Raw genomic sequence first — 27,526 nt, forward strand, 5'->3', positions numbered from 1 at the left:
CAGTGTCGATGGAAAGGTCAATGCACACCAAACTGTAGAATCTTGGAGCAAAATAACGGTCGGATCTATGGCAAATGCCTCTGAAACATTGTAAGGCTCGTGTGGTCTCATGTGGTGTCCGATCGAGATGCTTCTTTGCAGGGTCATCAAGAAGGACATTGTATACCATTCTGTAAAATCTAGTTGCGATCTAACGGTTGGATCTCTAGGAAACTCAAAACAATCTCGCGCGTGTCAGAATATTCTAGGAATATACTCCTATGTGCTCCTGAAAATGGCATGCGGCCCCACGCCATTCAAGAGATAACGCCAGATGACGCCGAGCATTTTTTGGGATCAAAATTGCATGAGCCCACACGCTTGAACGTCACATCAAATCCTCTGACAATTTATTTAGCTCAACATCTGGCATTTTTGGAAATACAAGATGCTTTGGAATATCCAATCATGCATAGTATAAATATAGCGAGGGTATTAAATGATATCCCAATCATGATCTTTCTTTTGGATTTCGCGTGCATGCAGTCCGAGGAATGATGACGTTGCGGATTTCTTTTGGATTTCACGCATGCGCGCGCCGATCCAGAAATTAATGGTGGCGCCCAAGTCCGAGGAATGATGACGTGGCGGGATTACCAACCGTCGTGACATTTCGCGCGTGTGAGGTTAGGTTTTGCATTTTGCTTCGTACTCGCGCTCGCACACTCGCGCTCCCACTCGCGCTCCCACTTCTCTACAGGTTTCTCGTGTGCATTGGCGTCCACTCGTGCTTGCATCACACTCGCGCTCGCATCGCGCTCGTGTGCATCGGCGTCCATTTCAAGACACACCCAGTTTGTAACTTCGCCGCCAACTCCGTCGCCCACTCCGCCACCCACACGCAGCCCACTTGGCGTCCCGGGAGATTTCAGCGCCACTCTCCAACTGTAAGTGGCAGAGTAGCCTTGCTGCTACGATCCGCTGCACACACAGTGCACATTCGCCAGCGAGTCCGGTTGTCACGCCTCCATTCGGCTTCAAATGGTAAGTCTTTTAGGCCAAGTAGAAAATGGCATGAGGCCACATGCCATTCAGTAGCAACATTGGCATGCACCGATTGGGCTCTCGAGTGCAGTCCGGTTACAGATGGCGTGTAGCCTCACGCCATCTTAGGATGCAGCCTCAAGACATCTGATGCAGTGGTGAATGGCGTGTGGCCTCACGTTATTTCCAGCTACTAGCTTTTCATCTGTCAGCTCTAATTGTTGTGCATTTCTGAACAGGCGAGGAATTGCGTTCTTCTTCCAGCCACTGTCAATGTGGATGCAGAGAAGGGGGAGGAGCTCACCAGTTGGACTTTCGGGATGGAAGGTGAGGATCTGAGGCTGTACAACACAGATGGTGGGAGAAAAGAATGCATGGGGATCCTCATCCAAGTGACAGACACTCCATGCAGTTCCATGCAAGAATATGGACTGGCACTTGTGGTAGAGACAGCGTCTGCCTTCAAGATCCACCTTGCACATCCTAGCGGCTTCCCGGAGGGGGGCAGCGGCTATGAGGAATTCCTAGAGGGAGCTAGGGAGAGGTTGTCCAGGAGGCCCACAATTTCAAAGACGCTGCGGGTCTATGAAGATCACATGGAATCCACGGACCTCACCTACGGCGATGTTCAAAAACTATATTCCAACATTGAGCCGTTGAGAGTGACTCCAGTTCGCGAAGCAAAGGGGAAGGGGGTCGATCTGGAAACTACCTCGAAGCAGAAAAGGGTGGTCAAGCTCAAGCCAACGTCCGACTCTCCTGCTCCAAAAAAGAAGCTACTCAGTGATGCCATTGCCTCGGGTTCGAACACTACACCCACCAAAAAGAAGAGCCGCAAAGAGCAGAAAGAGCAAGAAGAGGCAGCAAAAATCGTCGCAGATAATAGTACTTGTTACTATTCCAACAAAGTATATACAATCAACGTGAGCCGTATCGACATCCAAAGCAAATACAACCAAAGGCTAGTATCTGATGAGTGGGTGGAGAAATTGAAGCAGAAGATGCTGACAAGTCCAGTAACACCCGACATCGCAGACGTGATCCCCTACTACCAAAAAATGAAGGGCGAGATGAGGTTTCCAGACTTGATCAATAGGAAGGTGTTGGACGATCAGAACATCCGGTTCTATGCCGTCTCCAGGCAGCATTCTAGCTTGGCGATGCAAGAGATAGTTGTGGATATTATGGTGGGCGAGGAGGTGAAGAAAGTCTTCAAGACAAGAGTTGTCCGCCTGATAAAAGGCAACTCGCCCCTCCGATCTATCATATACATCTCCCACGCGCAGAATGTCAAGCAAGAAACGTGCTACAAATCGGGTCTGCACGAGACATTGGCACGAACATGGAAGCTCTGGGTTCAACTGAAGAAGCCACAAAAACCAGGACAAGGACGTGCACTAGCAACTAGCGCCTGGCAGGTAAGCCTCGTTGTATGTGGCATAGCATGTGGCCTCACGCCATTTCCATTGCAGGAATTCTCGAGTCTTCTCTCGAAAACACTGGGGGTCAATGACACACTCAGCATCCATAACATTCTACTCGCGACAAAAGTTGTTTTTGACAAATGGGTAGATGTGCTGAGGAGGTACCATGACGGGGAGTTGCCAAACTCAATGGGTGTGGAGGACGGCCGGAAGCCCAATGATTTGAAGCTCAACGCCTTGCGTTTCTCGCGGTCTCTAGACGACGACGACCTTCTGACAGTGGCTAATGCTCTTCTACGTGGTGAGGTAGTCTTCAACAAGACCAAAATGACTCCCGGCCATATTGTGACATACGAGGACTTGTGCACGACTCTGAGAGCTCGTGCGCTATTGAAGGATTGGATCTTCGAGCAAGTGGCCGTGGAGAGGGTGAGCATCGACACCACGCAAGAGATGATGGAAGCGCTGGAGTTGTCAAATGAAGACATTGACGAGTACGTGAAGGGGGCCCCCAAGTTCATCGATCTGCTGCGGGATGCCACGAAAAGTAAAGCTGAGAAGTTGGATCAGTATCCAAATTTCATTAAGATTGATGTCGACCGCCGGCTTCAGAAACAGCTCGACCCCGCAGCAGAGGCCTATCAAGAACCTTACCGGGTATACTTGAATTCGGATGAGGATCAAAGGTGGAGGAGCATCGTTTCCCGCGGAGATGAGCAGGTCAAGAACATCTTTTGTGTGATGGACTTCACAAACGAGGAGATCACTCATGCAGACGAAGTCAGCTCCATCATTGATTTAATGGTGGGACTTGCGGAGGTGGAATCTTCAGTCCACTATATGATCTACGACTCCGAATCCTATCACAAGTTCTGGAAGGCCTTGAACGAGGTGAAGGCTCGGTTGAAAGGAAAGGAGATGCGGGAGATCCATGGGATAATGGCTAAGAAGAAGATACCGAGGAATGTCCGCATCTTCACACTCGCCCTTGTTATTGGTCCTGCAGCAGAGTGGGACTGGAGTGACTTCCCAGCTTCGTTCGACAAGGCCAATCGAATTGATCTGAGGGAGGTCAATTTACCCGTGCCTGAGGAACTGAAGACGGCTATGGAGCTTTCGAATCCAAAGAAAGCTCCAGGTGCAGCATGGGAAATGCTCAGCTGGGTCTTCAACGCAATAGCGGGTGGGTCACCTGCTTCCGACTCCAAGGGCAAATGCGTTGTTGAGTACAACTGCGGCGGACTATTCTTTCGAGCCGCACTACTCAAGGGTGTCCCGTGTGTTGCGGTGACAAACTCCATTGAAGAGGTGACTTCAATGGAGCATATAATTACAGTTGCCAAAGAAAAACAGTATCTTCTCTGCGAACTTGGTGAGTACGCACTTTAAGTTTAAATGTTATCTCACAAGCTCTGTATGCAGGAGCGTGGCCACCCCCAGATGCTGAAACGGCGTTAACAGCTACTGTTGAAGATACCCATGTTGGGCCGAGCTCACAACCTGCACAAGGTAAGGTCACGTGAGGCCTCACGCCATTTTGATTATAGATCGTTGTGAATATTCAGACACGAGGACTGAAAAGCGCACTGGTGGCGCATCGAAGAAGGACAAACAAACAAGCAATAGGAAAAAAGGAGGTACAAATTATATTTGCAATGGCGTGTGGTCTCATGCCATTCCTTGCAGGAGAAACTTCTTCAAAGGCAAAACAGGCAAGCACCAGCCAAGCTCAAACTGACAGTGGTCATAAAAAGCGAAAGCACGTTGGACAGTCGTCGAGATCAGAGGCGTTTGATTCGAAAAGGAAGAAGGGCAACGAAAAGATGATAGGTAATGCCTCGCGGTTATGGCGTGTGTGCTCATGCCATTCATTGCAGATCAAGGGCTGAGTGAAAGCAGGCAGTCACCACCTCATGACTCAGATTCCTATGGCGGACTCCCCTTCCCCAATCTCAATGGAGAGGTACAATGGATGAGGGAAGCTTTTCAAGTCAGGGCCACGTTTTTCTCATCTCGTCGTCTTCGAAGGGTGCAAGAACGTGCAGAAACCATGTTAAGACAGTCGGGTGAGGATACGGTCCTAGGTCACGCACTAAAACAGGCTATGGATGTCTTGTATTTTGAGATGGAGACTCGGCCAGATGATTTTCCCAAGATGGTCCTGGAAGAACAAGCCATCCAGCCTGAGCAGCCTATGGAAGAAATGCATGAGGGGGATGAGGAGCCAGAGAAAGATAATGAGCAGGAAGAGCAGAAGGACGAAGAGGAGGACAAAGAAGAGGAGGACGAAGAAGAGGAGGACGAAGAGGACTTGGATGGTCCTCACAATGGTGACGATCACAATAACGACGACGACGATGATGACGACGATGGCCAGCCTGAGGTGGCCAAAGAGCAGCGGAGGAAGGTCATACAAGACAAACCATCAGGTAAATAATAATACATCCATTCCTAACCTTTTACCATTTCTAACATTGTCCATGTAGGTCGCAGAGCAAATGGTAAGTAGAGATTATTCAGTTGAATTTACAAACTCTAGCCTTTAGTGTCGAGGAAGGATAGTGCCAAGCAAGGGTCGAAACGTATGTCCAATCCTTCAGAATCAGCAGTGCGCCCAAGTGATATCGGTCCTAGTTCCTCAATAGCAGTTGATGGTAAATACAGTATAGTCGATTCAATGTGCTAATGAGTTTGTTTTTAGTAGCACGGGAGGATACCATCTCAATCGAAGGGAGATATTTGGACATGCATATGGATCCGCCAGTGGACTCTACTTGGCTGCAAGAGTCATCAGAGCTGGTGGAGGCTACTATCCATATCAACGCCAAGCAAGCTGACCACGCTCCACTTGATGCTGCCCATACCACTAAGTCAATCTTGTCCACGTATCCAACTGACGGTGACCAGGCGCCATTGGACCCACATGAGGCCGCCCCAGCCGCCGAGCCGGTCGTATCCTCATTTCCAACGGACTCAACGTGTGCCCAATCGTCTGACTACGCGCCGTTGGAACCTCCCTACACCGCCCCTGCTGCCTGTTCGGTCATGTCCACTTTGCCAACGGAGGCACCAGCTGAAATGGCGTGTGATCACACGCCATCGGAACCACCCCATGCCACTGTTGAGCCAGTTGTACCAGAGTCTACAGCTGAAATGGCATGTGCCCACACGCCATCGGATGCGATTGACCCCACATTGCAGAGGAGAGTATTTCCGCCCTTCACGTTTCCTCGACCAAAACCCTCTCAACGACCATCGGGAGCAACATTCGCTAATATTGTAGATGGTAAAATTGACTTGTACCATTTTTTATGCTGACGCATTTCATTTCAGAGTCACGGCGAAGGTACTGTATTGTTTTTGATCTGAACGGTGTCCTTTTCTCCCATGAGCGTGGCTCGTCCTCGAATGTCATTGCACCCTCCAAAGCCTGCGGTCGTAAGTTGGTCAAAAGAGACAGATTCACATTAATCACACAGGAGAAACTGCGGGATCTAATAATGACCATGCGACACTTAAAACAGAGGGCCGGGTTCAATTTGCAATTGAGAGTTTGGACATCCATGATGCGCCACAATGCATTAACGTTGCTACAGATGATGCACGATCAGACGCGAGTAATATTACCATTTGACTTTCTCCTAACGCAGGAGGATTGCTTGACTATGGTCCATGTGAGGGGTAGCAAGCCCATCTTCGTCAAGCCAGAGGCTGTAGTGATGAACCGGACTGCTAGCTCAAGTGAAATCCTCATCATCGATGACTCGCCGATTAAAACTGCAGCAAACACGCACACATATGCAGTGCACCCCATCTCTTGCAGTATGGAAACTAGGGAGAAGAAACCGTATGTTCTGGGGGACCTTGCAAAACGGCTTGGAGCGATGGTGATAGAGAATCGGCCAGTCCAGGAGGTGGCTGCAGAAATCAACCAAATGGCAGATGGAACGGTATATCAAAAGCCATTTGATCGGACAGACACCAGTCATAATTTATGGCATGTATATTGTCTAGCCAAGCACTATCCGCATCTCCATAATCTGCTCAACCGGATGGGTTCTTCGACCACTGAACATGAGCGTGGACGTATTAGAGAAGAGATGGCATTACTATTGGGTTTAAATCCTGATAGTGTGGAGAGTGATGAAATTCCAAGATTATTGTATAGGCGTTGGAGGCAAAAAATAACAGTCTGAGATGGCATGTATTTATTTAAAAATGTAACTTATTATGGCATGGGGTTCCATGCCATTGTATTAATATTAAAAGACAATTCTTTGAGAGGATTTGCATTATACTAGAAGTGTTACAGCATGTTATTGGAAGTCTACGAAGTTGTTTTATTAATAATGGGAAAGTAAAGATTGAATGGGGACTTGGGCTCCACCTAGACTCGGAGCAACTGAGCCAATATTAAAAGGATGGAAAGAAATTGGACGACGATGACAAGGAGAAGAGAGAGGTGAAGCAGTGGCAGGGGGAGGAGAAGTGATTGAGTAGACATTTCCTTGTTTAAAATAAAATGGCATGTGCCTCAATGCAGTTGAATTTTGTTATATTTATATACTATATAAAGGTTTGGAAACCTTATTTTACAAGTGGGATAATGACAATTCCCACTTTAACGAAATAGAGCTTAGAAAGAGTATTAATAAAAATGATTAATACTAATATTTTCTCATTTGAGAAATAATTAAAGTCCACTAATGTGGAAAATGAATAAACCATTATACTAGCCAAGTCTATAGTCTTGGAATTACTTTCTCATAAATATTATCTCCAGCCCAGAATAAATGTATGAACTTGTATTATTTTTTTGCATCTTCTAAAGTGTTTACAACTTTTAAACTCTAGCATAACTATTTATGCTTATCATAGTATTCAACTTGAATGCATTTTTCCATGTGTTCATATAAACTTTGCTCCTAATTGAAAAGGCAACTCCTCTCTCAACCAACTAAAGCCTTGTCTAGACCACCATTGTAGATAGTTTTAATAACTTGTCAATTTACTTGTGCTTCATCACTCATAAAACTATAAAACATTAGTAGTGTTGAAGATCCTATTCTAATTTGGTATGTTTTATTTAATAATGTCTAAAAAAGAACTTGAGTTGGCGTGTCTTCTCCTTTCATCTCACAAACAACTATCACCATCTGTAAGCGACTAAATTTTTCCATTCTACTTTAGTCACTTAACCACACCTTTGACCACTTGGAGGAGTCTCATTCACAACCTCCATAAGTCCCATTCAGGACTTGGGGCTTGCTAGCCCCGAGAATGGCATCCATGCCACTCAACTTTTGCACTTGGTCCAAGTGCTCCACGTGTCCGATCCCATGACCGACACCCAAAGGTACCACTGACATCTTGGCCCGTTACGCTAAGGCCATGCCCATTCACCTTTGCTGCGCAAATGGTCCAATACCACTTGCATCACCATCCCGTCTCTCCAAGACTGGGCCATCTGTCTACGAGGGGTCATCCTAGATCCACTCCTTAGCATCCTTAGGATGCCCACAGACCTGGGGAATCGCCTTCCCCAAAGTCCCTTTGTCAGTTCCTACCAAGTCCCTTTCTGCCCCTGGCCGTGTTTGCCAACACTGCCACTGGATCGAGGCCCACAGGCCCGACCACTAAGTCCCACGGTCCTCTGGGACTTCCTCACCACACGACTGTGTCCTTGGTCACTACCCCAGAGGACTGCTCCTCTTCCTTTCCACAGTCTGGGCCTTTGGGACGATATTTCGGAACACCGTGGCCTTACGCGAGCCACCTGGGTACTCTCCCCACCTATCGCCTTTAGGTGCTCTAGCCATGGGCTTAGAGCGAGGTTCCGTTGAGCCACGCCTGGTATCCAAGTAGGTAGTGCCACCCACACTTGGACTGGGAGCATCGGCCAGTCGATCTCCCGGGGGAACTAGAGCCGGCTCTTGAACACTTCACCAAGCTACCCCGCTTGTCGGTCCGTATTCACTCTAGTCTTGGACTTCCCAATGGTCAGTTCATCACCCAACACTGGGTCTGGCCTTCCTGGGCCAAACTGGCCTTTCCTGGCCAAACTGGCTCCACTGTAGTCCTCCCCCTACTATACTTTTGGAGCTCACCAAACCCCCCAGGGTCTGGGAGACGAACGCTTTGGGCTTTCACCCTCTCAGGCTCCAGACTCGGACTCGGACTCGGACTCGGACTCGGACTCGGACTCGGACTCGGACTCGGACTCGGACTCGGACTCGGATTCGGACTCGGACTCGGGCTCGGGCTCGGTCTCGGCCTCGGCCTCGGTCTCGGTCTCGGTCCCGATCTCGGTCTCGGTCTCGGTCTCGGTCTCGGTCTCGGTCCCAGTCTCGGTCTCGGTCTCGACTTCGGACTCCATCTCGGACTCCATCTCGGACTCCATCTCGGACTCCATCTCGGGTCCATCTCGGACTCCACTTCGGACTCCAACTCGGGTCCACCTCGGACTCCACTTCGGACTCCATCTCGGACTCCATCTCGAGTCCATCTCGGACTCTACTTCGGACTCCAACTCGGGTCCATCTCGGACTCCACTTCGGACTCCAACTCGGGTCCATCTCGGACTCCACTTCGGACTCCAACTCGGGTCCATCTCGGACTCCACTTCGGACTCCAACTTGAGTCCATCTCGGACACTCCCACGTGTCATGTGTTGGTCCTTTTGGGTCCCTTTTTGGAGCCTCGCCTTTTGCTCGCTTCATGCTCGTTCCTCGAGCACTTCGTTGGGAGTTCCACTCCCGCTCTTGACTTTTCAAGTCGGAGCTTTTGGTCCAAACGTGTTACGCTCGTTTGGCTCTCGCTTTGGCCACTACCATGTGGCGCCCTTCTGGCTCCACTTTGGGGCCTAGGGATTTTGTGTCTCACACCATCATGGATTATACTTTACATAAAAGAATATTATTAATAGCATAACTAAATAAATATATATTTACCTTGGATTATACACAATAGTAGTCATTGTAGACTATTTGGGAATTCTATGTGTATGATTAAAGCACACCCAAGAATATTGCAAATCTATATATAGCTGTATCCACTTGATGAGATCAGCTCCACTTCCAATACCATCCATCAACATCTTGAAAACATAATATCATTCTTTGGCTTCAATTTGGATTAGTCCCAAAAAAGTAATGCTTTGGAAGAAGTTGTAACTAAACTCATTTTTAAGCTTTAAAATTGCATCAAAACTTGAGGAATTCTAAAAAAAAGAGAGATTTCCTTTTAGAGTTTTCTATCACAATTTACATCCTATAAAGATATTTTAAAGTAAGTATAAAATAATATTTTAAATTGACTAGATCTTTCATTTATTGGTAAGTGCCAAAAGACTATTGTGAGACACAAAATCCCTAGGCCCCAAAGTGGAGCCAGAAAGGGTGCCACGTGGTAGTGGCCAAAGCGAAAGCCAAACGAGTGTAACACGTTTGGACTAAAAGCTCTGACTTGGAAGGTCGAGAGTGGGAGTGGAACTCCCAATAAAGTGCTCAAGGAACGAGCACGAAGCGAGCAATAAGCAAGGCTCCAAAAAGGGACCCAAAAAGGACCAACACATGACACATGGAAGTGTCCGAGATGGAGTCCGAGGCAGACCCGAGTTGGAGTCCGAGATGGACCCGAAGTGGAGTCCGAGATGGACTTGAAGTGGAGTCCGAGATGGACCCGAAGTGGAGTCCGAGATGGAGTCCGAGATGGAGTCCGAGATGGACCCGAGATGGAGTCCGAGATGGACCCGAAGTGGAGTCCGATATGGAGTCCGAGATGGAGTCCGAGATGGACCCGAAGTGGAGTCCGAGATGGAGTCCGATATGGAGTCCGAGATGGAATCCAATATGGATCCGAGATGGACCCAAAGTGGAGTCCGAGATGGAGTCTGATATGGAGTCTGAGATGGATCCGAGATGGACCCGAAGTGGAGTCTGAGATGGAGTCCAAGATGGACTGAGATGGAGTCCGAGATGGACCCGAGATGGAGTCCGAGATGGACCCGAGATGGAGTCTGAGATGGACCCAAGATGGAGTCCGAGATGGACCCGAGATGGAGTCCAAGATGGACCCGAGATGGAGTCTGAGATGGACCTGAGATGGAGTCCGAGATGGAGTCCGAGATGGAACCGAGACCGGGACTGAGACCGAGACCGAGACCAAGACCGAGACCGAGACCGAGACCGAGTCCGAGTCCGAATCCGGGACCGAGACCGAGTCCGAGTCCGAGTCCGAGTCCGAGTCCGAATACTAATACAGGCAGTTGGGTGAAAGCCCAAAGCGATTGTCCCCTAGGGGGGAGGGGGGGTGAAAACTCCTGGACTCTCTGGACTAGGAGGAAAATGTCCACACAAGATCTTCCTAGGAGATTCAAATCTAATCTAGTCCCTAACTCTAAAACTACACTACAAAATGAATGCACTTACCTGCTTGAGCCAAGCCAAGTAGAGACTGTGAACATGTGCTTGAAGGTGCTAGTCCCACGCCTTTGATCCCTTGAAGGCGGTGGGTAAGTAAGACATTGCTGTGAAGAGCCGAAGAGATAGGCAAAATGACGATGTATTGCAATGTATTTTGTATTAGGGATCTGTCTAAAAACATTCTAAGTCCTACTTTTATAGTCGCTACTGTTCACGTCAAGGTTAGGAATATAGTCCTAACCTTGAACCTCTCAAGTTTACTTTCCTAAGCTTGAATCCTCGAGCTTGTCTTTTTCTCCCTTCTCCACTCTCCTACGACTGCCTTGTGCTGCGTCCCGCAGTCACTGCTCCATTGCTGGTAGCTGCTCCCTCATGTGGCTCCTCCTCCTCTTCCTCCTCTTCATAAGTCTGAGCTGCTTCCTCAAAGTCTTGTGATCTGAATTTGACCAGCTTCTTCCCGAGATCAGTTGCACAAACGCCTCTTCTCGAAACTTTAAACATCCGACTTGAAACAGCCACAACTTCTCCTGGACGGCTTTCAATTTTGCTGCTTTACTACTTACTTCCTCTACTCCTACAGAGCTACAAAGGATGAAACCAGCTTGCCTCTGTCCCACCAGAACCTGAGAAACACACTTCCTCGTCTCTTCACCAACTTCACACCAGCCACGTTCAAGTGCAAACTTTGGCCTGGGTATATGGCTCCTCTTGATGGCTGCTCCACAAGGTTCTGAACTTCTACACCTCTTTGTTGTCTAACATCTTCTTCTTTCTTCTTCACAACAGCTTTCTGCTCCAAGCCAGCTTGACCAGCTGCTGCTTGTTCCACGTCAAACTCTGGCACTGAATTTTTCTTCTGCTCCGTTTGCTCACAAAACTTCGGAAGCACCACCTCAAGTTCCTGCGTCTGAAACACCTTTAGCCACTGCAGGTCTTCGTCTTCTTCTGCTGGTTGCTCAATCTGATCAGGCTGTTCATCTTCCACCAGGTTTTGCTTCAACCTTGCTTCAGCTTGCTCTTCCACATGAAACTTTTCTTTCTGCTGAACAGGTGCTAGCTCCTCTTGGGTAAAACTTCTTGTTTCTTGATTGTTTGATTGTTTGTCGTGTTCTTTGATTGTTTCTGGATCTTGTGCTTGCAATTCAGCTTGAATTGCTTTAAGTATTTTCTTGCTTTTCTTCCATTCGGCTTCTGGGATAATTTCAACTTCATCATTGTAATCTTGTTCTTCCAGATTATCTAGTTGCTGATACTTGTATTGTTGTCTCGTGATAGTTCGTATTGCTGGTTCTTCAAAAGTTTGTGGTTCGTCAATTTCCACCTCAACATTCCGTGCTGCTGGTGGTCTTGGTCTCGGAGCCTGATTGTTTACTCCTTGGTTATTCTTGCGATTTGCATTTTGGTAAGGTTGTCGAGGTTGATTATCTTGTTGTGGTGCAGGTCGCTGGTTGTAATTGTAACCTTGAGCTTGAGGTGGTCTTTGATTATAGTTGCGATATGGTTCTTGATCATAATTGTAATTTCGTGGGGGAGGACATTGGTAGTTGTCATGAGGTCCATCACGTTGCTGATATGTATTGTAGTTTCTTCCATAATTTCCAGAATAGTTGTTTGGTCTTTGATCTTGAGGGGGTATTCTATTGTAGTTGCAATTGTTCTGACGGTAAAAGTTTCCTCTTTGATTGTACAAATTATCATCACGTTGATAATAATTGTTATATCTTGGAGGTTCATTGCGTGGTGGTCGTGCATTTTTATTCCAATTTCCTTGATATCGAAGATTGGGCTCTCGACGAGAAGTATTCTCGATTCTTGAAACTTCCATTGTATTCCTAAATCGGCAATTCTTGGCTATATGGCCTTCTCTATCGCAAATTTGACATTTTGGAAGCTGAAATTTGCATTCCAAATATGTATGTCCTTCATTTTTACACTTTGTACACCACACTCCTTCCTTGAGTTCGGTTTGTGAGATTTTCCTGATTATTTCCTTCAAGTCTTGGTTTTTTGATGGTTTCTTCTTTGTCTTGATGCGGATTTCTTCCTCTTCTTCATCATCTGAACTATCATCGGTTTGTGAAGGTCCCACTTTTGTGAATTGCTTAAATCGTTTTTCTAATGTCAAGATTTCTTTGGAGAGTGTATCGACATTTTCTTCATCCGGATTCTCTGCTGCAGCAGCGAGTGCTACCATGTTTCTATAGATTTCTTTAAGGCCTTGTATATAGGACAAGCTTTTTCCTTTTCCGTTATCAAATCCTTGCAACGCTTTGCATGGAACTTAAATCTTCGAGTGTAATCTTGAATACCTTCACGTGGTTTTTGTTTGAAATTCTTGATGATCTCATAGTGTTCTTCTTGAGTTCCTCCAGTCTGGAATTGTTCTTTAAATTGTGTGATCTTTTCATCATGGGTCATCGCATCATCGAGTGTGTTGTGCCAATCGAGGGCTTTTCCTTTAAGTGTGTATGGGAAAAGTATTTCTCGATGCATTTCTTGCTTGTTCATCTTTACAATTTGATCAAATTGTTTGAGATGCTGGTTCGCATCTTCGGTTTTTCCACCGGTAAAAATGGGATAGGAAATCATGTTCCCTATAGCTGTTGCTAGGTTGATGATTGCCATTTGTTGTTGTAGACTTTGTTGGATAAGTTGTTCTTCTGGTGAATTAGGATATGAGTAAAACTCTGGTGCTGTGAATTCTGCCTCTTCAAACGGCTCAAACTCTGGGACGTCTTCAATATTTGGTTCTTCTTTGTCTTCTGCCGAGTTGCTTGACTCGGGTACTTGAATTTGTTTATCGTCTTTGTCGTACTTCTTTAATATTGTTTCTAAGATTTGTTGTTGTTGTTCTTCTAACTTTTCCTTTTCTATCTCTTCCTTTCTTACTTCTCGAGTCTTTTGTTGAAGATCTCTTTCCCGGATCTTGATTGGGTCTGGTTTATGTTTGTGCATTCAGTTTTCTAAATCTTCTCGACTTAAATGCCGAGGTAAACTTCCTGAATTTTGTGATTCATCTACGGTGTGTTGAATCAAATGTTGTTTTTCATAGATTGCAAAGTCAAGCTCTTATGTCTTGAGTCTTTTGCAGGTTTGTATTTTGTCATATAAATGCGAAGTCAAGCTCTTATGTCTTGAGTCTTCAATCGAGTGTTTGTTTCTCGATTCTTCCCGAGTTTCTTCTCGAGGTCACTTTCATGAGTCTAGCTCAGGAAAGGTCTTGTATTTGAAAAATTTGGTGGTGTAAGTAAGCATGATTTTGTTTGTTGGAAGGAGGTCGGTTGTGTCATAAATTGATCGGTGTAGCTGTTTGCTAGTAATATTTGGTGCTGCTCTCCAACTTTGGGATCGAGCAGGTATGCAAATGATTGCAACTCTCTTTAGGAGTCCAATCTTTTCTAAATTCTTGAATAATTGTTTTGGTCTTTTACAATATGTTGGTCGTACGGGAATGCAAGCTCTCACTATGAGCATTTGTGTTTCCCAGTCGATAGTAATATTTGAAAATGCTAAATACAGTAGTGGTTGTATTTTTAATGTTCTCACTTCTCCTTCTCCGATTGATACGGGTTTCCAACTTCGTGATTCCTGTATGTTTTTCTTCTCAAATGGTGTCCACACGTCAAGGTATGGATTCCAACAAATTTTTGTTGCTTTAAGCCTATGCGTGTGCGGATCTATCCAGCGCTCGTTTGCCCACAGTCCTTCCTTTATCTTGAGGTTAGTAAGCTCATGTATTGCGCTTCCAACCGGTGTAATAAATCCTCTTACAAATTGCTGTCCAAGTATTTCCTGTATTTCTCTAAGCAGGAACCTTGGAATTTCTTCGTAAATTCGAGTGACAGCATCCCAAGTATGCCACTCAACTTCTTCCTTGAGACAAATAAATTCTTGATCAATGTACACGAAAGATCTCCACGAGAGCTCGAGGATGATTCTCCACGTATACAATTCTTGTTTATCTTGTTTTCCTATAAACTGTGCGCCGTGTATGATAGCGCCGTTGCAAATTGGTGTATAGTTCTCCTTGTCTAATGTGTTGTGAACTAAATTAAAGATTCATTCCTAAATCTCAGATGGCAGCTGCCTGATGGCTTCTAAAAAGTTTTGAGAGTCTTGCATCTATCGAGGGATTTCCTCATCTCGCTGGTCTCTCGTGCAAGCCCAAAATTTCCATTTTGCGTCATTGTTATCACTCTCCTTATGTGGGCTACAAAATTTTGGTGATTGTTCATTCTCTTTTATCATTCCTCCCCTTTGGTTCTTTCAATTTGCTGGACAAATTGTGTAATAGTCACAAGACTGTTTCTTTGAATTCTTGAAAGCAACTAGTGCTCTGTTTTTTTTTTTTTTTTTTTTTTTAAACTATCGTCACTCTTTTTGGTGTCATTTTTGTGGGCTATTTCTTCTCATTTCTTTCTCTCTTCCGTTGCGGCAATGTCATCCCTGATTCACAGTCTTGCTTTTGCTTGTTTGCAAGTGTCACATCGCCATTTTGGATAGCATTGCTTGTATGGTTTAGCACAATTTCTGAATCCACACAAAAGGCAGTCCTTGTATCTTGTACAGCTTGTGTCTCCAAATGGGCAGTCGTGCTTTTTCATTCTTCCTCCATCTCCAGCCGCTAGAATTTTCCCTTGGTCGTTTCCTTATCGCAGATTCTTGGAATATTCGCTTTCTTCAACCTCTCGCCAAAAACAGTTACGCGTACGCTCCAAGTTTTCCATGACTTGGGTGGCTTCAATCTTCAAGTGTTCTTCATCTTTTGGTCTTACGCTCCATTTGTTTCTTCATTCCTTCATGCTCTTCCACCATTTTTGTTTTACGGTCTTGTTTTTCTTGATTTTTTGGGCTTTTTCTTCCTATGCCATTTTCTTGAGCGTCTTTGGTCCGTTTTCCTTGAAGTTTTGGGGGAAATGATCGTCTTGATCTGCTCTATCCCTCTGTGGTCGCCAGTGAAAACTCCTGGACTCTCTGGACTAGGAGGAAAATGTCCACACAAGATCTTCCTAGGAGATTCAAATCTAATCTAGTCCCTAACTCTAAAACTACACTACAAAATGAATGCACTTACCTGCTTGAGCCAAGCCAAGTAGAGATTGTGAACATGTGCTTGAAGGTGCTAGTCCCACGCCTTTGATCCCTTGAAGGCGGTGGGTAAGTAAGACATTGCTGTGAAGAGCCGAAGAGATAGGCAAAATGACGATGTATTGCAATGTATTTTGTATTAGGGATCTGTCTAAAAACATTCTAAGTCCTACTTTTATAGTCGCTACTGTTCACGTCAAGGTTAGGAATATAGTCCTAACCTTGAACCTCTCAAGTTTACTTTCCTAAGCTTGAATCCTCGAGCTTGTCTTTTTCTCCTTTCTCCAGGGGGGCTGCGGGGGGTTCCAAAAGTATAGTAGGGAGAGTGTGGGGGTTGGAACCTAGTGGAGCCAGTTTGGCCAGGAAAGGCCAGTTTGGCCCAGGAAGGCCAGACCCAATGTTGGGTGATGAACTGACCACTGGGAAGTCCAAGGCTAGAGTGAACACGGACCGACAAATGGGGTAGCTTGGTGAAGTGTTCAAGAGCCGACTCTAGTTCCCCCGGGAGATCGACTGGCCGATGCTCCCAGTCCAAGTGTGGGTGGCACTACCTACTTGGATACTAGGCATGGCTCAACGGAACCTCGCTCTAAGCCCATGGCTAGAGCACCCAAGGGCGGAAGGCGGGGAGAGTACCTAGGTGGCTCACGTAAGGCCACGGTGTTCCGAAATGTTGTCCCCAAAGGCCCAAATTGTGGAAAGGAAGAGGAGCAGTCCTCTGGGGTAGTGACCAAGGACACAGTCGTATGATGAGGAAGTCCCAAAGGACTGTGGGACTTAGTGGTCGGGCCTATGGGCCTCGATCTAGTGGCAGTGTTGGCAAACACGGCTAGGGGCAAAAAGGGACTTAGTGGGGACTGACAGAGGGATATTGGGGAAGGTTATTCCCCTTGTCGGTGAGCATCCTAAGGATGCTAAGGAGTGGATTTGAGATGACCACTCATGGATGGTTTGCCTAGGCCAAGACTGGGATGCATGTGGTATTGGACTACCAGTGTGGCAAAAGTGATTGGGCATAGCCTTAGCGTGACAAGCTGCCATGTCGGTGGTACCTTTGAGTGTCGGTCATGGGATCGGACATGTGGAGCACTTGGACCAAGTGCAAATGTTGAGTGGCATGGATGCCATTCTCGGGGCTAGAAAGTCCCAAGTCCTAAATTGGACTTATGGAGGTTGTGAATGAGACTCCTCCAAGTGGTCGGAGGTGTGGTTAAGTGACTAAAGTAGAATGGAAAATTTAGTCGCTTACAACTATCCATTGTTTTGCTTAATTATTGGGGTTAAAGTGTCATAGTGTTTAAATTGATCATAAATTTTTTTGAAGAATTAACTCATTTGCTACTTTAGTAGTATACTGTAGGTTGAGATCTTGGATTGATTTGCTACCTTTGAAATAATAAATGTAACCACATCCAAAGACTCTAAGCATATCCTATTTGCCATTGGATAGTTATGTTGACAAATGTGAATTGCTGCTTTTATGAACGTTACATTATTTGGGACAATAACATTCTCCTTCATATCATAGAAACTCTTTGTAAAAGTGACATTTTATAGAACCAAGTTGCTCTGTAAGTACCTCACCTCATTTATGTAAAATATGTAACACACTATAAAACTGTTTGCAATTGAACTTTTGAAACCAATCGTAGTATGGGCTAAGCCATAAGTTTCACCCAAACAAGTCATTAATGGTAATAAATTCTTATAACTATAACTTTATTTCATTTTCTCCAAAATTGATTTAAGGCTTTAAGGGGGATCTAGGGCTGATGTCAGCATTGGGTTAAGGTTTTTTGGCAGATGGGTTGAGCATGGCAAGGAGCAACAAGCATACAGTTAAGAAGCACTCTCTCACTGTTATGAGAATCACGATGGTGTTGCTTGAGCTCTTGTGACAGATCATGCTTGCCCAACTCAAGCCACTATGGCTGCCACGTGATGAAGTGTGGCACCATGTCTCCCCCCATGGCAAGCTTGACCCACCACAAGAGCTTGGGCAACACCATAGTGATTCTCATGGTAGCCTCGACCATAGGAATTAAGCATGAATTACGCTATTGCATAAAAGGGAGCAACACCATGGCTTCCCCCCATAGCAAGTCCAAGTGGTGGTGCTTGCCACCATCTAAGCTACCGTGTGAGATGGAGTAGCGCCATGGCTCCCCCCATGGCAAGTCCAAGTGGTGGCACTTGCCACCATCTAAGCTACTACATGAGGGGGAGTGGTGTCATGGCTCCCCCCATGGCAAGTCTAAGTGGTGGGGGGATGCACTAGAATTAAGATAAACATGATTTTTCTTGTAAGATATGTCTTGATTTTCCTTCATTTTAAGTATGTCTGAAGATCCAATAACAAGTGATGTTGTGATGATGATAGTGAGATATCAAAGGAGAGAGTTGTCATTAGAAATGGAGTTGTTGATAGAAAAAAGATCCTTATGTGCTTTCTTTGGGTTTCATTCTAATTGGATTAAAATGTTATAAAGGGCTCAAGGTACAAGGTTGCTTTATGTTATAGTGATAGAGATTTCTTTAGGTGGAAAATGTATTTTGCACCAAATCTTATTGTAAAAGCAGAGTTTCAACTAAAGGAGTTTATATAATGCAGCAACTTGGAGTAGAAAGCTCTATTTCGTTAAAGTGGGAATTGTCATTATCCCACTTGTAAAATAAGGTTTCCAAACCTTTATATAGTATATAAATATAACAAAATTCAACTGCATTGAGGCACATGCCATTTTATTTTAAACAAGGAAATATCTACTCAATCACTTCTCCTCCCACTGCCACTGCTTCACCTCTCTCTTCTCCTTGTCATCGTCGTCCAATTTCTTTCCATCCTTTTAATATTGGCTCAGTTGCTCCGAGTCTAGGTGGAGCCCAAGTCCCCATTCAATCTTTACTTTCCCCTTATTAATAAAACAACTTCGTAGACTTCCAATAACATGCTATAACACTTCTAGTATAATGCAAATCCTCTCAAAGAATTGTCTTTTAATATTAATACAATGGCATGGAACCCCATGCCATAATAAGTTACATTTTTAAATAAATACATGCCATCTCAGACTGTTATTTTTTGCCTCCAACGCCTATACAATAATCTTGGAATTTCATCACTCTCCACACTATCAGGATTTAAACCCAATAGTAATGCCATCTCTTCTCTAATACGTCCACGCTCATGTTCAGTGGCCGAAGAACCCATCCGGTTGAGCAGATTATGGAGATGCGGATAGTGCTTGGCTAGACAATATACATGCCATAAATGATGACTGGTGTCTATCCGATCAAATGGCTTCTGATATACCGTTTCATCTGCCATTTGGTTGATTTCTGCAGCCACCTCCTGGACTGGCCGGTTCTCTATCACCATCGCTCCAAGCCGTTTTGCAAGGTCCCCCAGAACATACGGTTTCTTCTCCCTAGTTTCCATATTGCAAGAGATGGGGTGCACTGCATATGTGTGCGTGTTCGCTGCAGTTTTAATCGGCGAGTCATCGATGATGAGGATTTCACTTGACCTAGCAGTCTGGTTCATCACTACAGCCTCTGGCTTGACGAAGATGGGCTTACTACCCCTCACATGGACCATAGTCAAGCAATCCTCCTGCGTTAGGAGAAAGTCAAATGGTAATATTACTCGCGTCTGATCGTGCATCATCTGTAGCAACGTTAATGCATTGTGGCGCATCATAGATGTCCAAACTCCCAATTGCAAATTGAACCCGGCCCTCTGTTTTAAGTGTCGCATGGTCATTATTAGATCCCGCAGTTTCTCCAGTTTCTCACGTGTGATTAATGTGAATCTGTCTCTTTTGACCAACTTGCGACCGCAGGCTTTGGAGGGTGCAGTGACATTCGAGGACCAGCCACGCTCATGGGAGAAAAGGACACCGTTCAGATAAAAAACGATATAGTACCTTTGCCGTGACTCTGAAATGAAATGCATCAGCATAAAAAATGGTACAAGTCAATTTTACCATCTACAATATTAGCGAATGGTGCTCCCGATGGTCGTTGAGAGGGTTTTGGTCGAGGAAACGTGAAGGGCGGAAATACTCTCCTCTGCAATGTGGGGTCAATCGCATCCGATGGCGTGTGGGCACATGCCATTTCAGCTGTAGACTTTGGTACAACTGGCTCAACAATGGCATGGGGTGGTTCCGATGGCATGTGATCACACGCCATTTCAGCTGGTGCCTCCGTTGGCAAAGTGGACATGATCGAACAGGCAGCAGGGGCGGTGTAGGGAGGTTCCAACGGCGCGTAGTCAGACGATTGGGCACACGTTGAGTCTGTTGGAAATGAGGATACGACTGGCTCGGTGGCTGGGGCAGCCTCATGCAGGTCCAATGGCGCTGGGTCACCGTCAGTTGGATACGTGGACAAGATTGACTCAATGGTATGGGCAGCATCAAGTGGAGCGTGGTCAGCTTGCTTGGCGTTGATATGGATAGTAGCCTCCACCAGCTCTGATGACTCTTGTAGGCAAGTAGAGTCCACTGGCGGATCCATATGCATATCCAAATATCTCCCTTCGATTGAGATGGTATCCTCCCGTGCTACTAAAAACAAACTCATTAGCACATTGAATCGACTATACTGTATTTACCATCAACTGCTATTGAGGAACTAGGATCGATATCACTTGGGCGCACTGCTGATTCTGAAGGATTGGACATACGTTTCGACCCTTGCTTGGCACTATCCTTCCTCGACACTAAAGGCTAGAGTTTGTATCTTAATTCAACTGAATAATCTCTACTTACCATTTAATCTGCAACCTACATGGATAATGTTAGAAATGGTAAAAGGTTAGGAATGGATGTACTATTATTTACTTGATGGTTTGTCTTGTATGACCTTCCTCCGCTGCTCTTTGGCCACCTCAGGCTGGCCATCGTCGTCATCATCGTCGTCGTTGTTATTGTGATCGTCACCATTGTGAGGACCATCCAAGTCCTCTTCGTCCTCCTCTTCTTCGTCCTCCTCTTCTTTGTCCTCCTCTTCGTCCTTCTGCTCTTCCTGCTCATTATCTTTCTCTGGCTCCTCATCCCCCTCCTGCATTTCTTCCATAGGCTGCTTAGGCTGGATGGCTTGTTCTTCCAGGACCATCTTGGGAAAATCATCTGGCCGAGTCTCCATCTCAAAATACAAGACATCCATAGCCTGTTTTAGTGCGTGACCTAGGACCGTATCCTCACCCGACTGTCTTAATATGGTTTCTGCACGTTCTTGCACCCTTCAAAGACGACGAGATGAGAAAAACGTGGCCCTGACTTGAAAAACATCCATCATCCATTGTACCTCTCCATTGAGATTGGGGAAGGGGAGTCCGCCATAGGAATCTAAGTTAGGAGGTGGTGACTGGCTGCTTTCACTCAGCCCTTGATTTGCAATGAATGGCATGAGCACACACGCCATAACCACGAGGCATTACCTATCATCTTTTCGTTGCCCTTCTTCCTTTTCAAATCAAACGCCTCTGATCTCGACGACTGTCCAACGTGCTTTTGCTTTTTATGACCACTGTCAGTTTGAGCTTGGCTGGTGCTTGCCTGTTTTGCCTTTGAAGAAGTGTCTCCTGCAAGGAATGGCATGAGACCACACGCCATTGCAAATATAATTTGTACCTCCTTTTTTCCTATTGCTTGTCTGTTTGTCCTTCTTCGACGCACCACCAGTGTGCTTTTTAGTCCTCGTGTCTGAATATTCACAACGATCTATAATCAAAATGGCGTGAGGCCTCATGACTTTACCTTGTGCAGGTTGTGAGCTCGGCCCAACATGGGTATCTTCAACAGTAGCTGTTAACGCCGTTTCAGCATCTGGGGGTGGCCACGCTCCTGCATACATAGCTTGTGAGATAACATTTAAACTTAAAGTGCGTACTCACTAGGTTCGCAGAGAAGATACTGTTTTTCTTTGGCAACTGTAATTATATGCTCCATTGAAGTCACCTCTTCAATGGAGTTTGTCACCGCAACACACGGGACACCCTTGAGTAGTGCGGCTCGAAAGAATAGTCCGCCGCAGTTGTACTCGACAACACATTTGCCCTTGGAGTCACCCGCTATTGCGTTGAAGACCCAGCTGAGCATTTCCCATGCTGCACCTGGAGCTTTCTTTGGATTCGAAAGCTCCATAGCCGTCTTCAGTTCCTCAGGCACGGGTAAATTGACCTCCCTCAGATCAATTCGATCGGCCTTGTCGAACGAAGCTGGGAAGTCACTCCAGTCCCACTCTGCTGCAGGACTAATAACAAGGGCGAGTGTGAAGATGCAGACATTCGTCGGTATCTTCTTCTTAGCCATTATCCCATGGATCTCCCGCATCTCTTTGCCTTTCAACTGAGCCTTCACCTCGTTCAAGGCCTTCTAGAACTTGTGATAGGATTCGGAGTCGTAGATCATATAGTGGACTGAAGATTCCACCTCCGCAAGTCCCACCATTAAGTCAATGATGGAGCTGACTTCGTCTGCATGAGTGATCTCCTCGTTTGTGAAGTCCATCACACAAAAGATGTTCTTGACCTGCTCATCTCCGCGGGAAATGATGCTCCTCCACCTTTGATCCTCATCCGAATTCACGTATACCCGGTAAGGTTCTCGATAGGCCTCTGCTGTGGGGTCGAGCTATTTCTGAAGCCGGCGGTCGACATCCCTCTTAATGAAATTTGGATACTGATCCAACTTCTCAACTTTACTTTTCGTGGCATCCCACAGCAGATCAATGAACTTGGGGGCCCCCTTCATGTACTCGTCGATGTCTTCATTTGACAACTCCAGCTCTTCCATCATCTCTTGCGTGGTGTCGATGCTCACCCTCTCCACGGCCACTTGCTCGAAGATCCAATCCTTCAATAGTGCACGAGCTCTCAGAGTCGTGCACAAGTCCTCGTATGTCACAATATGGCCAGGAGTCATTTTGGTCTAGTTGAAGACTACCTACCACGTAGAAGAGCATTAGCCACTGTCAGAAGGTCGTCGTCGTCTAGAGACCGCGAGAAACGCAAGGTGTTGAGCTTCAAATCATTGGGCTTCCGGCCGTCCTCCACACCCATTGAGTTTAGCAACTCCCCGTCATGGTACCTCCTCAGCACATCTACCCATTTGTCAAAAACAACTTTTGTCGCGAGTAGAATGTTATGGATGCTGAGTGTGTCATTGACCCCCAGTGTTTTCGAGAGAAGACTCGAGAATTTCTGCAATGGAAATTGCGTGAGGCCACATGCTATGCCACATGCAACGAGGCTTACCTGCCAGGCGCTAGTTGCTAGTGCACGTCCTTGTCCTGGTTTTTGTGGCTTCTTTAGTTGAACCCAGAGCTTCCGTGTTCGTGCCAATGTCTCGTGCAGACCCGATTTGTAGCACGTTTCTTGCTTGACATTCTGCGCGTGGGAGATGTATATGATAGATCGGAGGGGCGAGTTGCCTTTTATCAGGCGGACAACTCTTGTCTTGAAGACTTTCTTCACCTCCTCGCCCACCATAATATCCACAACTATCTCTTGCATCGCCAAGCTAGAATGCTGCCCGGAGACGGCATAGAACCGGATGTTCTGATCGTCCAACACCTTCCTATTGATCAAGTCTGGAAACCTCGTCTCGCCCTTCATTGTTCGGTAGTAGGGGATCACGTCTGCGATGTCGGGTGTTACTAGACTTGCCAGCATCTTCTGCTTCAGTTTCTCCACCCACTCATCAGATACTAGCCTGTGGTTGTATTTGCTTTGGATGTCGATACAGCTTACGTCGATTGTATATACTTTGTTGGAATAGTAATAAGTACTATTATCTGCGACGATTTTTGCTGCCTCTTCTTGCTCTTTCTGCTCTTTGCGGCTCTTCTTTTTGGTGGGTGTAGTGTTCGAACCCGAGGCAATGGCATCACCGAGCAGCTTCTTTTTTGGAGCAGGAGAGTCGGACGTCGGCTTGAGCTTGACCACCCTTTTCTGCTTCGGGGTAGTTTCCAGATCGACCCCCTTCCCCTTCGCTTCGCGAACTGGAGGCACTCTCAACGGTTCAATGTTGGAATATAGTTTTTGAATATCGCCGTAGGTGAGGTCCATGGATTCCATGTGATCTTCATAGACCGGCAGCGTCTTTGAAATTGTGGGCCTCCTGGACAACCTCTCCCTAGCTCCCTCTAGGAATTCCTCATAGCCGCTGCCCCCCTCCGGGAAGCCGCTAGGATGTGCAAGGTGGATCTTGAAGGCGGACGCTGTCTCTACCACAAGTGCCAGTCCATATTCTTGCATGGAACTGCATGGAGTGTTTGTCACTTGGATGAGGATCCCCATGCATTCTTTTCTCCCACCATCTGTGTTGTACAGCCTCAGATCCTCGCCTTCCATCCCAAAAGTCGAACTGGTGAGCTCCTCCCCCTTCTCTGCATCCACATTGACAGTGGCTGGAAGAAGAACACAATTCCTCGCCTGTTCAGAAATGCACAACAATTAGAGCTGACAGATGAAAAGCTAGCAGCTGGAAATAACATGAGGCCACACGCCATTCACCACTGCATCAGATGTCTTGAGGCTGCATCCTAAGATGGCGTGAGGCTACACACCATCTGTAACCAGATTGCACTCGAGAGCCCAATCGGTGCATGCCAATGTTGCTACTGAATGGCATGTGGCCTCATGCCACTTTCTACTTGGCCTAAAAGACTTACCATTTGAAGCCGAATGGAGGCATGACAATCGAGGCCGGACTCGCTGGCGAATGTGCACTGTGTGTGCAGCGGATCGTAGCAGCAAGGCTACTCTGCCACTTACAGTTGGAGAGTGGCGCTGAAATCTCCTGGGACACCAAGTGGGCTGCGTGTGGGTGGCGGAGTGGGCGGTGGAGTTGGCGGCGAAGTTACAAACTGGGTGTGTCTTGAAGTGGACGCCGATGCACATGAGCGCGATGCGAGCGCGAGTGTGATGCAAGCGCGAGTGGACACCGATGCACACGAGAAATCTGTAGAGAAGGTAGATGAGCGCGAATGTGAGCGTGATCGCGATGCGAGCGCGAGTACGATGCAAAACCTAACCTCACACGCGCGAAATGTCACGACGGTTGGTAATCCCGCAACGTCATCATTCCTCGGACTTGGGCGCCACTATTAATTTCTGGATTGTTGCGCGCATGCATGCACGTGAAATCCAAAAGAAATCCGCAACGTCATCATTCCTCAGACTACATGCACGTGAAATCCAAAAGAAAGATCATGATTGGGATATCATTTAATATGCCGAGCAGTTACTCGGGAACTACTTCCCTAACCTTGATAGCCTTGCCTCATGGCAAGCTTCAAGACCACGCTTCTGCTGTGCCACTTTGATTTCGCGCGTTCCATGAACCATTTACACTTGGCCTTTCTAGGTACTAAGCTACTTAGAATCGTCTTTGGGAACCTTGAAGGAACTCTGTCCCTCAGCTTGCTAAGGCCTCCCTTTTTGCAAGCCCTCCAAATGCCACATAGTCTAACATGGACAATTCCATATTTTAGACTCTCCATGGCATCACGGTTGCTAGTGGCAACACCCTCGAGCCCCCACTTGATTCTCCACTCCCAGCTGGCATAACCAACCTTGGTTATGCCCTTTGATTCCTACGGTTCGGTTCTATCCCCTTACTTCTTGCTTTTTGGCTTCACACCTTTCCTTTGGTCATTCTCCTCCAGACCAGGAGGATAGCTTTGCACTTTCTATCATGCTTTAGCAAGTATTCTTAGGGATGAACCTACCCAATAGCCTAGGGAGTGGTTCCTCAATCCGGGTATGCTCACCTTATAATCCCACACACTGGGATTACATTGTTGCTTATGGGCCTTTACATGCCCATCACTAGCCTTGCCAAAATTCCATTTTTGGCTTTGTCCAACTTGGGTAGACAGTCCTCTCCTGTCTCCGCAACCTTGGACATTTGGATAGCACCTTCTATCCATCATTCGCTAGGGACTTAGTCCCTTGGGCTTTATCCATTGCCCTCGCGACATCAAACACCACCTTCTGGTGTTCTAGAGTGTTCGGGTGTCCCAATGATGGCTTTCTTGACAATGAGTATTTCCTTTTATGACATTGACTTACTATATCGCAACACAAGCAACTTATCCCCTGTAAGGGTATATCCAACTTCCCTATGCTATTAAGAAGTCTTGGGTAGCTACCTTCTACCCGTTTAACCAGTTATTTTGCACCTCTTGCTTAGTTGCCTCATAGTTGTCAAGTCCTACAACTCATTGCTTGGTGCTTTCACACCTCCATCATTATCTGGGTCACCACACTCCAACTGCATGCTCTGCAGCTTAGGCTATGCTATTCCCATTTCCATTGGGATTCCTTTGGCAAGGGGTTCTCATGAACCCACCAACATAGCCTCAAGGTATCACACCTTGGCACATTTGGTGTCTCCACACCATCGGCTCCACGAGCCTACCTCTATGACATTTCCCCTTCGTGTCTAAGTCTTTGCCAAGACCAACACCGCTCTTTCTCATGCCAACCATCCGTTAGCACTGCCCCATAGAGGTCACACACAACTTTATGTCAAAGTTGTTTTCTTCTGGGAACACCTTTCCCATAACTTTAGCATGGCACATTTTGCCATCGATGAGATACCCTCTGTTCTCATCCTTGGATCCTATGATCCCCCCCCCATCCTTTGTGGGGTACAACACACCTCAGTCCAAATGCTTCCATCAGTCCTTTTAGGACCATCCCTTGACTCTACTTGAGTCATCCAACAGTTTTGGACTTGGTTAATCCACAGACCCGTAAGGTCCTACTTGTGAGGCACTAGCTCACTGGAATACACTTCTTGCATTCCTGTCCTACTCAAAAGGACTATTTTCACAAGTGTTACTCCAACACTTGATTTTTTTCTCTGGGGGTAACTTTTGCCCCTTAGGACTACTTGTCCATGCGATGAGAATACCACTCATCTCTAAGTACACCCCCCAACTCCTTGGGTTGTTCCAGCATTTATTAAAGGTAGCCTCGACTACCATTTCAAGGACTTGAGTCCTCTTCCGTATTTGACCTTCCACGGTCATTACCTTTGGTCTCACATTCATGAGCACCAACCTCAACTATATGAGGATAATCTTGTGACTCCTTTATTATTTTGGAGTCTCTATCTTTCCCGTGATCCCAACTTTAGTTGTTTACCACAACAACCTTAGCCAATTTGCTGAGACAAATGCTCATCCGGATCACATCCTCAACTCAATGAGGAAAACCTTGCACTGTTCCCAAGATCCCAAAGTCGTTCCATTATTGGCCCTTTTCTATCCACCACCTCGTCTACAAGTTCACACATGAACTGTAATGGAGAGCCATGTCTTCCCGACTTGCTACTCCTCAAGGATAGGCCCACTCCTCGGGCCTTCCGATGCCAACACTAGTGGTGATATACTTGAGCACCAATAAAAGTCGGACTAAGGAACAGCTCCGATACCAAATTGTAAGCGACTAATTTTTCCATTCTACTTCAGTCACTTAACCACACCTCCGACCACTTGGAGGAGTCTCATTCACAACACTCGGTATGGGTACCTCTACCCCCCTTCTTC

The 27,526-nt window shown here is 46.3% G+C and overlaps 1 protein-coding gene across 1 annotated transcript; it reads right to left on the minus strand.

Annotated features, from left to right (window-relative positions):
- Positions 1-11,182: 11,182 nt before the first annotated feature.
- LOC112345198 (putative uncharacterized protein DDB_G0282499) lies at positions 11,183-12,695 on the minus strand. The gene is made up of 2 exons (XM_024671513.1): positions 11,494-12,695; positions 11,183-11,351 (listed from the first exon to the last, which is right to left on the minus strand). The coding sequence occupies exons 1-2, from the start codon at positions 12,693-12,695 to the stop codon at positions 11,183-11,185; spliced, it is 1,371 nt and encodes a 456-aa protein (XP_024527281.1).
- Between the last annotated feature and the right edge of the window lie 14,831 nt (positions 12,696-27,526).

The sequence above is a fragment of the Selaginella moellendorffii genome, unplaced genomic scaffold, assembly GCF_000143415.4.
Source record: "Selaginella moellendorffii unplaced genomic scaffold, v1.0 SELMOscaffold_7, whole genome shotgun sequence".
Classification (NCBI taxonomy): domain Eukaryota; kingdom Viridiplantae; phylum Streptophyta; class Lycopodiopsida; order Selaginellales; family Selaginellaceae; genus Selaginella; species Selaginella moellendorffii.

Bases quoted from the DNA above. Each gene is read 5' to 3' on its own strand.
- LOC112345198 (XM_024671513.1), bottom strand. From the start codon at position 12,695: ATGGAAGTTTCAAGAATCGAGAATACTTCTCGTCGAGAGCCCAATCTT. The intron at 11,352-11,493 runs GTTCTGGTGGGA...AGTTTCGAGAAG, and splicing joins CGAGGAAGTGTGTTTCTCAG to AGGCGTTTGTGCAACTGATC.